The sequence below is a fragment of the Camellia sinensis genome, chromosome 8, assembly GCF_055761805.1.
Source record: "Camellia sinensis isolate YWXY chromosome 8, ASM5576180v1, whole genome shotgun sequence".
Lineage (NCBI taxonomy): Eukaryota > Viridiplantae > Streptophyta > Magnoliopsida > Ericales > Theaceae > Camellia > Camellia sinensis.
Window position 1 is genome coordinate 171,154,984 of NC_138968.1, and position 17,422 is coordinate 171,172,405.

A 17,422-nucleotide genomic window follows, 5' to 3' on the forward strand; every position below is an offset into this window, starting at 1 on the left:
AAAAAAATAAAATTAAATTCAAATGTTTTTGGCCCAAAAAGATTAGAAGCCCAACCCAACCACACACCCGCGCCCAAGCCCAGCCCGGACGGACGGCGGCGCGCGCGCGTGTGTGGTGATTTTTGGGTCCAATGGGTCTAGCCCATAACCTCTCCCTCTAAAACACTTGGGTACCCCTTGGGGCACACCCCAAGTATCTCACCCTAAGCCTTATAAACCCTTTCAAAACCTCCCACCAAATCAATGTGGGACAAGCCAATTTACAACCTTAAGGAATTTCCACCAAAACTCCATTTTCATGGAGCACACTTTGGCTTCAATTTCCCATTCACTCGGTAATGGTTTTGAGCAACCAAATATACCACGTGAATCACAACGCGGCATAGAACGCGTTACCACTTTGACCCGAGTAAATCGACACTCGGGGCCCACCTAAAAAATAGACCGAACTTAGGAAAAAATTCTGGTTTTATCCAGAATTTTATAACCATTTCCAACAACATGTGCATGGAGAGTAGTGAACTGGGTATGATTGAGGCCGAAGCAGATATAGAAGTGGCTGAGAGAGCACGGTTTCAAGGGAAATCCATACAAACTGCTGTATGGAGACACCAAAGAGATGATTTCCATGATCATGGAATCAATATCCAAACCCATGGACACGTCCTCAGACGATATTATCCTACATGTCCTACCACCCCACCATCATAACGTCAACCTTCACGCTATGTCTCGTGTAAATTTATACAAATTTTTTCACTTTCATTGGATGCAAGTTTTTATTGTGTTTGGTGCATGTATTTTTTTATATGCCTCAACTCCCTCCTCACTGCCATCACCAACGCAACAACACTATCATCCGCTACCTTACTCCCTCACTGCCAACACCAACACTTCAAAGCCACCATCAAGAATCCACCATCACAACCTTTTTCAAATCAACACCATCAAATACCATCATCAAACAACATCTCTCTTTCAAATCTGAGCAGTGAGCACCACTTCTGTAGATCTGGAGGAGAAAAGAGGATGGGAGAGTGTGGGGTTCAAATTGGAGGCAAGATCACTGTCATTCATTCAATTCTGGATAGACATTAACTACTGGAACAAATTGATGTTGATTATTGGAACATATTACAAAAAATTAGAAACGTTAGGGACCAAAGTAGGGGAAAAAAACTTGGAAGGGCCAAGTGGGAAAACACTCAAACTTAAGGAAGCAAAGCATAATTCTCTAATTTGCATAATAATGTGTATTATTATGCCACATGGTGCGACATGGCATTTTCAGATCAAATTTGGACAAGGATTAACTGTTGGAGTAAACTGACAAACATTATAAATGTTAGGGACCAAAGAAAAAATAATTTAAGAATCAAAGTGATAAAATACTAAAACGTAGAGGGGGTAAAGCATAATTCACACTACTATAAGTGAAATTAAGTAGATACGTCGTCTTTCACTAACCTAACAATACAGTCTCCACTACTGTGATGTGAGATTTCTCGTTCATCGAAAAACTGTCACATCGCATTACTGTTATACCCAATATTTACAACTAAGGAGGTGAATTTTTTAGTATTTGTTGTGAACAATTGTACTAATTGTCTGACTAATGCAGCCATAAGTGTTGGGGAGTTTCCCTTATTTTCTATATTTGGTTATTTTCCATTGATTGTTGCATACATTTTGTGTATTTTTTTACCCCATAAACTCTCAACTGACAATCAACAACAATTGAATTGATTGTTTCTTCTCTGTTAGGGAACTTTTGGTGTTGGGAATGTGGACAATATATACTGTTGGACTTTCTTAAATAATGGATTGTCTAGTTTGATATAATTCTCTTGATATTTGAAAATTTAATGACAAAATGAAGTATAATAATTTTCAGGTAAACATTACTTTCAATGGATGGGCCCAATACCGCAAGTAAACATTTCAGATCCTAAATTGATAAAGGAGATCTTGTTGAACTATGAAGTCTTTCAAAAGACAGGGCAAAACCCACTTGGAAAGTTGCTAGTGAGAGGGGTTCTAATGTTGGATGGTGAGAAATGGGTGAAGCATAGAAACCTTCTCAACCCAGCCTTTCATCTAGAAAAGTTGAAGGTAGTTAACCCTAACCTCGGATTTTGTTTAAACACAATTGGATGCATATATTACGAGACTCTGTGCCTGAATGAATTTTAAAAAAATTTAAAAGGGCAAAGTTTTTTGATACCTAGCCATTGATTTTCCATTGTTATCCATTTTTGTATTTCTTTCTCATTTTGAATAGATCATATCCACTGTTCAAAAAAATTATTTATTCAATTTTTTTTTCTATCTTTTAAACTCATCAAATCTATAACCAAATGCATGATCCATGATATAAAATGAGAAATTAGTATTGATGATCCGGAACCCCAAATCATTTTAATAAGTATTCCATGAGAAAGTCTTGTAAAAGATATCATATTCAGATAAAACACTAAAATATTCATCAAATCTACTCAGAATGAACAAGATCTTACCAAAATCGGCATTTGAAACCACCCTCTTGCCACCGCCACAGGCGGAGTCACCTCCACAGAGGAGCGTGACAGCCAAATCGCGTGATTTTCCAACTCATATATATACATATTATAGAGAGATGCAGTAAGAACGGTAGAAGATAATATAAATATTAAAATAAGGTGTTACAAGCAGTGAAACATCTCCATCATCGAAGTCACCACTACCTATGTAAAAAAAAAAGGTCACCAAATTTTCACCGATTGAAATTTTTGCTATTTTTATATATATATTTTTTGGAACGGGATTTGTATACTTTTTTTTATATATATTTTAAATAACGAACTTTACTGCATTAACTACTAATTAAACAATAATATTATATAGTTAAAAAATTACTCACAAAAATATTTAAAAAATGAATCAACCAACTCTCATTATTCACTAACTTTAAATATATATACCACACAAATATTTTTAAGCTACATTTAAAAAAAAACTATTTTATGATTCTTTACCTTTTTAATGATTAAATATGACTATTTTTAAAATTAGATTTGTTATTTATTTATTTTTAAATAAATATAATTTAAATATATAATTATTGATATTTGATTATTTTGATTTTTTTTATATGAATTACTTAATAAATTCTGAAAAGTGAACAGTTTAAATCAATAAGATTGGCTCCAAAATGAGCTCATCAAGTCCAAAGGTTCTCTTATGCTGCGTTTGGTTAGGAAATTTAAAGAGAGATTTGAAAAGAAAAATAAAAAAAGTAAATGAAATATAAATAAAACATACTTATATTTAAACTAATTTCACATACTTTCCGTGTTTTTTCCGAAATCTGTCTTCAAATTCCTTAACGGATGATGAGAATCCAAACCCTTATGTTTAAGTTGAGATAGATTTTTAACATTTTTTATAATTAAAGATGAGCACCACCAGTACAGTACAGCCTTGGACTTCAAAATAACCTGTCCATTAATTGGTTTGTTTTGTGTATAGAATCCATCTCTACAACATCCTATTATATATATATATATATATATTATTATTATTATTATATATGTGAGTACATGATTTGATATTTAATAGTGTGGTGACTTTTTCTTTTATTACGTGACAAATTTTCCTATCTTAAAATAAAAAACATTATTCATGAATAAATTTTAAACCCAAATTAATGCGTGTGACACCCACCAATCCAATATATACCAACCTATTGTAGGACATCTGCTGGACAACAAAGTTTGTGGTGGTTTTGTTCTCTCTTTCTTATCTTTCTGTTCCTCCTCCAACATGGAAGTAACAGTGAGCTCTATTGTTACCTCCGTAGCTTTGGTAACTTTGCTAACATGCGCATGGAGGGTAGTGAACTGGGTGTGGTTGAGGCCGAAGCAGTTAGAGAAGTGGTTGAGAGAGCAAGGTTTCAAGGGAAATCCCTACAAAGTGTTGTATGGAGACACAAAAGAGATGATATCAATGACGAGAGAATCAAGATCCAAACCCATGGACACGTCTTCAGACGATATTATCCCACGCGTCCTGCCATCCCACCATCATAGCGTCCACCTTCATGGTATGAGTTTTTTTTTTTTTTTTGGTTTTTACTCAACCAAATATGCAAAATAAATATTTAAAAAAATTAATTATAACAATATTTTTATTTTAATTCTGCTCAACTAAATATTTTAGGCAACACCCTTTCTCTCCTCTCTCTCTCTCTCTCAGACCCAGCCTCCAGCCTCCTCTTTCCCACCCCATTAGCTTCAGCCGACCCAACACCACCCTCCCTCATTCTTCCTCCAGATCTATTTTTTCAGAGCAAAACCCAATGTACAAATCAATAACTCTCCAAAAACAACATAAAGAAAGAAATGAAAAAATAAGAAAAAAGAAATAAAGAAATTGAAGAAACAAGAGCCAGAGTGTTGAATCTGGATGATTTATGTTATTTGTTAATGTTAATTGAATAACCCATGTTCTGTTTGCTTCAATTTTGTGGTGGGTTTGATAGTTTTTAGAGAGAGAAAGTGGATTTGCTTCAATTTTTTGGTGGGTTTGGTAATTTTAGAGAGAGAAAGTAGAGGATGAAGAAGAGAAAGTTGAAGAGAAAGGAGGTTCTGTTTTTTTTTTTCATTTCTTTCTTTTCGATGGAGATTCAACACTGCAAACCCACTCCGGCAGCTTCTCATTCGGCCAGCGAAGCCGTCTCCAACATCCTCTCTTCCTCTTCCTCCTCTGTTCCTCGTTCTCCACTCTCTCTCTCCGTGGCCTCACCTTTTGGTCTGTTAGAGTTTGGTTCTCAAACATTTGCCAAAACGACATCGTTTTGACACCACCGCTGGGAACCATTGCAAGGAATCATGGCAAAGGATCCAGACTCCATAGATGCCAACACATAGCCATTCGGGGCAACCAATTTTCGAACTACCTAGCAGAACTCTTTTTCAATATGGTCATAATAACCAACCATAATTTCTTATTTTCTTGGAAGAGAATGTATTTCAAATATTTTAGAAAAAAAAAAAATCAAAGTTTGATTATTGTAACAAAATAAATTTTGAATTTATCAATTTAAATCCGAAGCTTTTGATTTGTTTTTAATATAAACCATTTATCTATTTTCATTAAATAAAATTGTTTGAAAAAATATATATTTTAGACATTAAACTCAAAATAATAATAATAATAATAATAAATACTTTAAGCATTTTATGTACACCTAGCTAATGATTAAAATATTTTTTTTTTATCAATTTTACTTAACAAAAATAGACTAATAGTTTAGATTAAAAAATCAAATCCAAAATTTAAATTTTAAATTAATAAAATTAAAAACTCAAAGATTATTTTGTTATAAAGATCAAATTTTAGGGTCTTTTTTTTTTTTAATTGTAATTTTTCCAATATTTTAATTATCAATATCCCCTTTCTAATTTATCTAGGTATGATTAATATAGTGAAAGCCTCTCCAGCTAATGTCAAATTTGAGTTAAATACATTCAATAATTCTAATATTGTATCAAATCTAGATCTTAGGTGGTCACAGGGCCAAATCTTAGTCATGAATTTATTTTTTTCTTCTCTCATCTCTGTGCCACCTCCACATGAAACCAGGCAACATGTCACCTAAGCATGCATGGATTCTAAGAGCCCATGTAGTTTTTTTTTTTTTTTTTTGATCGGCCTAAGAGCCCATGTAGTTAGTGCCAATTAATTTCAAATTCAATGCCTTCATTAAAATTCAAGTCTTTCATTTTGTTCTCACCTCAGCAAATAGTGGCCAAAACTTTCAGGTAAAGATTACTTTGAATGGATGGGCCCAATACCACGAATAAACATTGCAAATCCTAAACTGATAAAGGAGATATTGTTTAACTATGAATTCTTTCAAAAGCCACTGAGAAACCCACTAGGAAGGTTGCTAGTGAGAGGGGTTCTATCGTTGGAGGGTGACAAATGGGCTATGCACTGAAACCTTCTCAATCCAGCCTTTCATCTAGAAAAGCTAAAGGTAATTAAGCTGTGTTTAAATCATGGATTGAACATTCATCTGTTTCTCTTCCTTGGAATTGTTTTCCATGATCGGGGTGCTTAATAGTGTCTTTGGTGTTTGTTATGTAGCATATGGCTCCAGCTATGTGCTCAAGTTGTAGTGAGATGATAAGCAAATGGGAAGTGTTAGTCTCATCAACAAAAGGGTCATGTGAGGTTGATGTACGGCCTTATCTCGATAACCTGACAGCTGACGTGATTTCTCGAACAGCATTTGGTAGTAATTATGAAGAAAGAAAAAGGATATTCCAACTCCAAAAAGAACAAATTGACCTTACAATACAACTCACGCGATCAATTTATATTCCAGGCGGGAGGTATGTCTGAAATTCTGTCACGATCACAGAAATTAAAAACATAAAGAAAATACAAAATAAATATGAATGGTTAAGATTTTATAAAATTTGTGGGTAGAACCCACCTTCATCTCTTTGATGAGATATACTTAATTGCATGCAGGTTTCTACCAACAAAGACAAACATGAGGATGAAAGCAATCTATCGTGAAGTGGGAGATTTGTTGAGCAATATCATTAATAAAAGAGAGTGGACGATAAAGGAGAATGATGGAGATAATGACTTATTGGGAATACTATTGAAAACAAATTTGAAAGAAATTCAAGAAAAAGGAAACAAGAAGAACATCACACTGACAACAGAAGAGGTGATTGAGGAGTGCAAGCTATTCTACCTTGCTGGGCAGGAGACCACCTCAGCTTTGCTTGTATGGACAATGATCTTGTTGAGTAAGTATCAAAAGTGGCAAGCTCTAGCTAGAGAAGAGGTTTTGGCAGTGTTTGGAGACAAGAAACCAGACTCTGATGGATTAAATCAACTCAAAACTGTTAGTATTTTCTACATAAATCAAATTTTGGATTTTTACTCAAATTTATAGAACTGTCTACTCATTTTTTTTTTGCCTATCATGAGCTACATATTTTTATTTTTGATGAAATGCCATATCATTTTTTTTATTTTATAGAAAAGATGAAAAATATAATGCTAACTTTGCTAACAATCAATTGGTTTGTGCCGTGCAAAGTATAAAATAAATATTTTTAAAAATCTTATCCATCTATATACATTTTGTGTGTAGGTTTGTGATAAGATTTTGTATTCATAGCAGAACTGTGCTATAACTTTTGTTTTTGATTCATCTTCCTACAACCTTTGTATTGCAGATGACCATGATTCTCTACGAGGTTCTTAGGTTATACTCACCAGCAGTCATCCTCAGCCGAACACTACACTAGAAGATAAAGGTAGGAGAACTTGTTCTACCTCCTGGAGTGGAAATTTCATTGCCAATTCTTGCAATACATCATGACCGTGAAATTTGGGGCAGAGATGTAACAGAGTTCAAGCTTGAGAGATTTTCTGAAGGAGTTACAAAGGCAACAAAGGGTCCAGGCACATTCATTCCTTTTGGTGGGGGTCCTCGTACATGTATTGGACAAAACTTCTCAATGATGGAAGCAAAAATAGCCCTGGCAATGATTTTACAACATTTTTTATTCCAGCTTTCTCCATCATATGTGCACGCTCCTACTCTTTTTTTAACACTCAATCCCCAACATGGTGCTCACTTGATCCTACAAAAAATCTAGGATTTGATCAATCTTTGTAATGATAATATGTAAAATGAGGATCTTTATGTAGTGGTTATCATAATTAGCACCATGTCATTATTTTATTATAATATTTCTCATATTCTTCAAAAGTTCAAATATAGATTACCTCCCTCCACTATTCTTCTCTGTTCTTCCACCAACTTCATCTTCTTCCTTCCTCGTCATGTTTATCCATTAACGTTAAGGTATGGCAACAAAATGAATATCAAGAAACAATCATCATCAGATCAAGATTGTGAAAAAGTTGAGCCCAAAAATATTATTTTGTTTGTTTCCACTATTGAAGTTTAAATAAAAGTACAAACATTTATTGAGATTTCTGCCCCCTTTCCCGGCGGGTATCCCTCTATTCTAGGTGAGGTTGTCCAGCCCAACTGGCCAACCACCGGAACCCATCACCAAGCCCTGAACGGTACCATTGCCCCATCCACTATATTGGTTTGGGCCAGTGCTCAAATTTGACATTCTGGACCCACAACAACTACCTATAGCCCCTCTGACTCTCTCGCTCGGGATCAAGTCCATTTGGCAGCATGTATTTATAGTTTAAAAACTATGTTTGAAAAAATAATTTTTTGAGTTGAAAAAAAAATAATTTTAAATTTGAAGTTAAATTTTTTCCATGGACTTTAATCATCTCTAAATGCCTCAATCATTAAGTCATCCAACCCGTTGTCTAAAGTTTACTAGGAAAATTTATACAAAAACAAAAAAGTTATTGCATGTCTCGATCACATATATTATATAATAAATAGCTAGTATAGTCAGTGCTATATAAGATATTAAAATTAAAATGTCAGCATCCTAACATTATCGATGTAACTAATATTTAAAAAAGTTATTGTCAAAAAAAAAAATGTTAATGTTTAAAAAAGTTATGTGCTGGCACAGCTCAACTGAAATGTGAAAGCCTTATGTCACAGATGAGGTGTTCCCTAAATTTAATGTTTTGATGATAAAAGATTATTTGATTGTTCCTTTTTTTTTTATTATTATTTTTTTCTCTTGACAAAAGATATAATTAACAAATAAAACATCTAATATAGTTTATAGAAAAGTTTTGTTGAATTTCCCCAGTATATATATACTGCTGTTTTTATTAAATAATAATAATACTAATAAAAACTCCTTTTTATCGGAAATTATCTAATAGGTTCGGCTGTCTTGGTGTTTATCTAATAACACTTTGTATTTTGTTCACTATGTTCTTATTTTTTGAACCATGTAATTACTTAGTCTCATGCTATTGGGTGGGCTCACAGTTAACATGGAATTCTCAAAATACAAGATAATTTACTTATTTTTTTTTATTGAGTTTTCAAAAATTGTTTCTGAAAAATTTTCATGTGATTTACTCTTCTTTGAGATGGAAGTAATTTATAGATATTTTTTTTAATCTTTGTTAATATTTAATTTCATCGAATTAGTTTCCTACTCACAAGTGTTTTATTTATCCTGTTCTAGAATCCTAACACACTTTCTTTTTTTTTTCCCACCCCTTTGCATTCTTTAGTTATACTTTCTAAATTTCACAATTTTTTTTCCCTAAAGTCAACTGTCTTGCGTCTCTCTATATTCAGTTTTTTTTTTTTAATAATATTATTTATCAAGTTCGTACTTTTCTAATTTAATTAAATAATGCATCCACTCTTTTTCATCATAATTTTTTTGCATAAACTAAATATATCAATTAGATATGTATATTTTTATTTTTAAAAAGCCCACATCATCGTATGTCAGTTAACCAAATATATGATTTTGAAATTTAAACAAAAAAAAAATAGATAAAATCTTCAAAAATGATCCGTAGCTTGAATACTTCGGGCTCGACTGACTCGAAAGTACAAATTTCTCTCTCCGCCTAGTAGTTCACTATATCTCTTCACTCTCGCCTCTCAACAACAAATTTCTCTCTCCGCCTAGTAGTTCACTATATCTCTTCACTCTCGCCTCTCAACAAATTGCAAGAAATCAGCACTCTCACCTCTCTCTCACTCTCCCCTTATCCCTCTCTATCTCTTCACTCTCGCTTCTCTCACCTGTCTCTTGAAGAAGTACGAAGAACGACGAGACGATGGACGACGAATGACGACGGAAGACGAATGGGAGCCTGCGACAGCGAATCTGAGGTAAACCTGAAATCGCAAAGTTAGGGTTTACGTTTGGCTTCAATTTTTGTAGAAATTAGTCGATTGTGAGTGTTTGGGGTTGGATTTTGTTTGCAATTTGTGTTAGGGTCTAAGATTTAGCTTTAATTTGTGATGTGTTAGGATTTGGGATTTGCCTTTATACATGTTATCAAGAATGAACTCTGTTATAATAGATATAAAATAGAGTAGGTTTGGGATTTGAGAATGAACTCTGTAATCAAGATGTGTTACTATCCTGGTATATTTGGGATTCTTGATACCTGTTATCCCAAACCTACTTTGTATGATAGTAACACTCTGTTATCAAGATGTGTTACTCTGTTATCAAGAATGAACTCTATTATCAAAATCTTGATAACAGGTATAAAGGCAAATCTGGTCATACAAAGTATACCTACTCTGTTAGAGTTCAATCTGGTCATACAAAATATACCTGTTATCAAGAATGAACTCTGTTATCAAGATTAACCTTGTTAACCTGGTGGTGTGCCTAATTAAAGATGGAACTCTGTTATCAAGATTAACCTGGTTAACAGGTTAATCTTGAATTAATTTTTAATCTTGATGAAATGTTCCGTGAAAAATTGATGAAATGTTCCTGAACTTTATGAAATGTTCCTATGTTAAATAATTTCAAAATTAATTCAACGAATAATTTAATGTTCTGTGTGTGAAAAACAGATTGAACATAGTTCTGTGAAAAATTAATTCAAGATTAACCTGTTAACCAAATTAATTCAAGATTGAACTCTGTTATCAAGATTAACCTGGTTAATTCAACATATCAAGATCGAACTCTGTTATCAAAATTTATTCAAGATTAACCTGATAAGAGAGTTCAATCTTGAACGCATCTGTCTCTATTTTAAACAGATTGAACTCTTTATCAAGATTGAACTCTTTAAACAAATCTGTTATCAAGATTGAACTCCAACATCATCTTCTACTAATAATAGGAAGATAAAAAAAATGGAAGAACAGCTTGGTAGGTAGTTGAATCTGTTGATAGGTAGTTGAATCATCATCTTCTACTAACAGGTAGTTGAATCATCATCTTCTACTAATAAGTAGAATAGCTTGGGAGATAAAAAAAATAGGAAGAACATCATCTTTTACTAATCGGTAGTTGAATCTGTTGGTATTTTTTATGCAGATAAAAAAATGGCTTTATCTTCTATTAATAATAGGAATATAAGATTAAAGCCAAGATTGTGTAATTGTAGAAGAACAGCTTCCATGCATATTGTACGAACCAATGAAAATGGAAGTGAAGGACGTGTCTTTTTTGTTTTCCCAACAAAATATGTAAGTATCTGTTATATAAATTAATCTTTTACTTTTTACAAATTTCATTTGTCTTTTATTGATTAACTGATTCTTGTACATTGTAGAATGCGAACGAACACTGCAATTACTTCAGGTTCGCAAATGATGACGACGACGACGTTACCTCCACAATCCGTGCCAATGCTGGACCTCGGACAAATTCAAGAACAGAAAAATTAATGATCTAAGGAGAAGGCTTGGTGAGATGGACAATGCAATTCATGAACATGATAGAAGGCTTGAAAATCTTCTCCATCCTTTGAAGTATTTGGTTTGGCCCCTTCCAGTGGGCAATGGACCAACTAAGTCTATGCCCCACTTGACGAAGGGATATGGGCTGCTGAGCATAATCAGTTCCGTGGGCGTGGCATGGGGAATGTTGGCGAAGCGCTGACACTTATCACACTTAAGCATGAACTCAGTGGCATCTTGGTTGAGAGTAGGCCAAAAGTAGTCGATGCGGAGTATTTTATGGGCCAACGACCTGGCACCTGAATGGTTACCACATACACCCTCGTGAACTTCCCTCATCACATAGGTCGCTTGGGCAGGGCTGAGACACCTGAGGTATGGGCATGAAAATTCTCATTTGTATAGGAGACCGTTGATGAGGATGTAATTAGACGACCGGGCCCTTACTTTGGCGGCCTGCTGTTTGTCTTCTGGTAACTCCCCATTTGCCAAGAATAGAAGGATGTCCGCTGCCCATGGGATAAGTTCATTTTGGAGGAAGTGGACCTCCTGCTGTGTTGGTGAAGTGGCCGGGTGAGTCTGGTATTCTAGGAAAACTCCGTTGCTGAGGTCGGACTGGTCAGCCGAGGCTAGTTACGCCATTTCATCTGCGTTGGAGTTTTCTGACCGAGGGATGTGTTTGATGTGGAAAGTGTTGAAAAGGCGAACAAGGGGGAGATCAATATCCTTATAGGCCCGCATTGTGTTGTCTTTGGCATCGAATTCTCCCGTGATCTGTCCGACAATCAATTGGGAGTCACTGTACACTCGGATATGACTCACACCAATGTTTCTGGTTAGGCGAAGACCTGCTAGTAGGGCCTCATACTCCGCCTCGTTATTGCTTGCATCAAACAAGAAGCGGAGGGCACACTTGAAATAACCACCCTCGGGGGAAGTGAGGATAAGACCAGCTCTACTGCTTTCTTTGCGGGATGAGCCATCAACATTGAGGGTCCAAGAGTGGGGGTCTTCTGCATCAGTGTTGAATGGTTGGGGTGGGGGGTTCATGACTAGAGGGGGATTAGTGAATTCCAAGATAAAATCGGCGACAACCTACCATTTGATCGCTGTTCGAGGTCGGTAGGAGATGTCAAATTGGCTGAGTTTGACCGACCATTGCATAAGTCTGTCGGACGACTTCGGTTGTTGCATTATTTTCTTCAAAGGTTGGTTAGTAAGGACCACTATGGAGTGGGCTTGGAAATAAGGTCGGAGTCGTCTTGAAGCGGCGATCAAAGCTAAGGCCATTTTTTCCAGTAATGGGTAGTTTTGTTCTGCTCCTGCTAATGTAATAGACCGGGCGCTGTACTGAACCGTCCTCCCGGATGAGGGCCATACTGACTACGGTGTTTGACACAGCTAAGTAGAGAAAAAGGGGCTCACCTATGAGCGTCTGAGAAAGTAAGGGGGGTTGGCCATGCACTGCTTCAATTGTTGGAAAGCCTCCTCGGATTTAGTCGTGCACTCGAAAGCCTGCCGAAGAACTTTAAAAAAGGGAAGACACTTGTCTGTTGCGCGGGAAATGAAGCGGTTGAGGGTGGAGACTCTACCTTTGGACCTCCTTAACCGTTCTAGGTGACTACATTTCTATTAGTGCCTTGATCTTTTCGGGGTTGGCCTCTATGCCTCGCTGACTGACCATGAAACCCAAGAACTTCCCAGATCCTACGCCGAAGGCGCATTTCTCCGGGTTCAGCTTTATTCGATACTTACGCAGGGTGTCAAAGGTCTCTCGCAGGTCTGCCATATGATTAGAGAAGAGTTTGCTTTTGACAAGCATGTCATCGACGTATACTTCCATGTTCCGACCTATCTGGTGATGAAAAATCGCATTGACTAACCGTTGGTAAGTTGCTCCGGCATTTTTCAGCCCAAATGGCATGACACAATTGTGGTAGGTCCCCCGATCAATTATGAATGAGGTGTGTTCTTGGTCTGATGGGTGCATCAGAATTTGATTGTAGCCAGAGAAAGCGTCCATGAAGCCGAGCATTTTGTGTTCGATTGTGGCATCGACGAGTAAATCTATGCGAGGAAGGGGATAACTATCTTTGGGACAAGCTCGGTTGAGGTCGCAGTAATCGACATAGAGTCGCCACTTACCGTTGTTTTTACGGATTAGGACTACATTTGACAACCATTTGGGGTAGTCCACGTTTTTGATAAACTGTGCTTCAAGGAGCTTATCTACTTTAGAAACAATAAGAGTGTTGCGTTCCGGGTGAAAGATGCGCTGTTTCTGGCGGATGAGTTAGAAATGGGACTCGATGCTGAGGCGATGAGTGATGAATGAGGGGTTAATACCCAGCATGTCGGAGTGGGTCCAAGCAAACACGTCATTGTGTTCGATCATGTGACAACCCTCACCACTGATTAGTGCTAATCTATGATTAAGCATGTTAACTGACTGATTGACTGAAATTCTGAACTGATTGATTGAGTGTATTAGTTTTAACACATGGCTATCTGTTTGACTGTTAAATTATCTGTTCGTGTTTTATGTTTTAAACTGCAAATTGAAGGCCTTATCGGCGGCCGAATTTGAAATTGATTAGTGTTTTGTGCTAGTTAGAATTTATGTAATTTTATGATATATTTAATTGAAATGTGATTAGGTATGATTAAATTGGATTAATTAGAGTTGTATCACATTAGTTTGCCTTTATTTCCATTTTGCCACTTAGTGGGTTATGCTAGACCACTCATTCTCTCACCCTTTGTATTGTCTTAGCACCTTTTCCTCATTCACTCTTAAGACCAAACCGATTGAGAGAGGGAAAGTAGGAGAATAAGTTGATTTCTACAAGTCTTGCTTGAATCTAAAGGGATTGAAGAGCATTTACATATTTAAGCTTCTATATCTTGAATTCAAGACCTAAGGTAGAAAATTTACCTTCTTGTTTGTGAATTTAAGTTAATTCATGCATGGCTCATGGTAATTTAGTCATCTAAGTCTAGAATTGGTTTACATTGTTGAATTGAGAGCTAGATCATGCATGCATGCTCTTATATTGAGGTTTCGAAGTTGTTTTCATGGAATTTGTTACATGCATGTCCATATCTTGATTTTAGATCATGAAATCATCTTGTTTTTGAGGAAATTGGCTCATTGGAGCATGTATTAGGGGCTTTGAACTCATTAGAACACATGCATGTTATGTTTGATCATGTTCTTGAACTTTTGTTTGAAAATTGTGTTTAATTTAACTACCTTTAGGCTTTGATTTCTCAAATTGATCTTTGAAACATGTCATATTATGAGTTTGCAAGTGTTTTCCAGAAAATTAGCCCAAAAGGATCGAATTTGATGATTTAAAGTTGAGTTTTGAGCTTGAGGTTTGAATTTGGAATTTCTAGATTTTGGACCCACGCTCGAGCGAAGAACTCCACGCTCGAGCGTACACTCTGAATACATGAAGTCCGCTCGAGCATAGAAAGTGACGCTCGAGTGTGAAATTCATGTATCCAGTACTTTGCATGTGTTTACAGTCTGCTCGAGCGAGAGAGTTCATGCTCGAGCGAGGACTTGTGTCTCACGCTCGAGCGTGGATCGAGCGCCCGTAGAGCGTGATTTTTGTGCATCCGGTACTTTTACTGTAGCTTACAGTTCGCTCGAGCGACGGAAGTCACGCTCGAGCGGAGCTCATTTCTCTGCATGTCCACTCGAGCGTAGAAAGCCACGCTCGAGCGAGACCCCTGTTTTCTGAAAATTTTGAAAAGTGTTTAAAAGTGCATCTTTGCATCCTCATTCCATCCTAGGCATTCTTAGGCCTAGTTTAAGGCATCTTAATGAGGGTATTGATGTAGAACCACACCGAGGCAAATTAGGGATTAAGTTATTATTTCCCAACTGTGTAACTTAGTGTGTGTTCGTTCTGTAACTGTAGGGTTGGCATCCAAGGATGCTCTAGCTTATCTATAGCCCAGAACTCTGTAAGTAACAATGTTGTAAAGATATGTTCAATTGAGATTATTTTCTGAACAAACGACTGTACTGTTTTATGAAATGACACTATTTACTGAATGAATGTTTGTCCTATTTGTGAACTGTATTCGTGGCATCCATAGCAATTTACTGTTACTGAACTGTTACTGCTACTGTTACGGAGATCTCTGTCGGTTCCCATGTTTGGAACCACTACTGTTTATTGATATGATGGCCATCATTGACTGTTCGGTTTGTTAAGACCTACTGTACTGTTTTGCTATTGGATGTACCACATATGACTATTCTAGTTTCTGAATAACTGTTATGGCATGAAATATGAGCTACAAACTGAATGACTGATATTCTTATAAATGACTGTTTTCAATACTGAAAGGACATTCATTCTTAACCTCTTTACGCATATGTTATTCACTGGGCTTTACCTCACTGCTCATATATATATGTAGGTGTACAGGCACCAGACCGTTGCTAGGAGCGTCGGGCTAAGCTCCCGTTTTGTCAAAGCCAACCACCGTGCCTCACTGCGAGGTTCCAAGTCCTTCAAGCTAGGACTTTTTGGGGTGTTTTAGTTTTTCGCTTTTGTATTTGGTTTTGTAACACTGTATAAACTGAATGATATGTGTACCTGTACTGTACTGTACTGTTATGGTAGGGACTTGGTCCCTAGCCTGAATATCTGTATATGATGTATGTACATGCTGCTATGGTTTCAAGGTGTATATGTTATAAAAAGTCTTTTTGCATACAAACTGTCACAACTCATTGGACATCTTTTAATTACTGTTATGGCTTCCGCCAGCCTCTGTACTCTGTATTACTGTCTTACTGTTAAGCAGGCCTTCGGTGATCTCGGATTACTGGCCGGTTACGGTGCTAAACCCATAGGGGCGGGTTTGGGTCGTGACAGAATGGGTCTTAGAGAAAGTACTTAATAAAAATTTCGGCGCAGGTCGACACATGAGGAATGTGTGCAGCTGAAGTCGTCAATGGTGATTGGGTATGGACTATGAACCCAACACTGAAAATTGATGTTGTTCATTTGAAATATAGTGAATTGAAGCCATATGGAGTGTGTTGTCAGTGGGAGAATACATTCGTACGAGTGTGGTCTAATTGGTGGCAAAAACGTGTGCACGTATGGCCAAGTCACAATCATACGTCGATCTATGAGGTAATTTCATAGATGAAAGTTGGCATGAGGCAAAATTTTGGTACCAAGGTAAACATGCCCAACTTAGGTTTTATCACCAATATTATAATGTGATCAAGTGGGAGATGAAGGCATGAGAGGTGATCACACCATAATGTGGTGGACTCTCTCACACCAAATCAATATTTATATGGTGGTCCACAAACCATCCCGCAAGATAATAAGAATAATTCGGAAGTTGGTTTGAATTTAAACACTAAGAGACACAATAGTTTATGTCTATTTGTAACAGATAGTGACTCTTGGTTTGTATAAATAGTTGGCAAAGAGGGTTCTGTTTTGCATTGAATACTAACCTACATTTAAATCAACTTTTGTCTCTGGATCATTGTCATCTTGCGTGATAAATACCCTCACGAGAATTCCGATCCATTGCCATTGTTAAGTTAATCTTACAGGTTTACCATTTGATTACCTAAAAACCCAATTCTTGATTCTTTCTTTAATTTGTTCCAGGTCAAGTTATATAGGTAATAATTTCTTTCAATCAATATAATAAACATGGTTTATCATTTGATTACCTAAAACCCAGTTCTTGATTCTTTCTTTAATTTGTTCCAGGTCAAGTAATATAGGTAATAATTTCTCTTAAGCAATATAATAAACATGGTTTATCATTTGATTACCTAAAAACTGAGTTCTTGATTCTTTCTTTAATTTGTTCCCGGTCAAGTTGATTCGTTCTTCAACTCCGCAATGGAGCTTTGATTCATTCCTTTGTTGGCACAGCTAAATGAACATGGTAAACTTTCAGTGTTGAGAAATGGCACACGGACATTATCAAACTTTTGCAGGGGCAAGTCACAACCTCTATTTGGTATGGATTTTATACTTGTCAATCAACCGGCCGGATCTTCTAGTT

The 17,422-nt window shown here is 36.3% G+C and overlaps 2 protein-coding genes across 2 annotated transcripts; one reads left to right on the forward strand and one right to left on the reverse strand.

Annotated features, from left to right (window-relative positions):
* Positions 1-3,722: 3,722 nt before the first annotated feature.
* LOC114310964 (cytochrome P450 CYP72A219) lies at positions 3,723-7,780 on the forward strand. Its single transcript, XM_082884107.1, is given in 5 exon segments — positions 3,723-4,081; positions 5,802-6,019; positions 6,130-6,377; positions 6,520-6,904; positions 7,242-7,780. Coding segments are annotated over 5 exon segments (1,557 nt in total). The 5' UTR covers positions 3,723-3,801; the 3' UTR covers positions 7,668-7,780.
* Positions 7,781-11,992: 4,212 nt separating this feature from the next.
* On the reverse strand, positions 11,993-12,409 carry LOC145798286 (uncharacterized). Its single transcript, XM_082885797.1, has one exon. It carries the CDS (start codon positions 12,407-12,409, stop codon positions 11,993-11,995), a length of 417 nt encoding a protein of 138 aa, XP_082741923.1.
* Between the last annotated feature and the right edge of the window lie 5,013 nt (positions 12,410-17,422).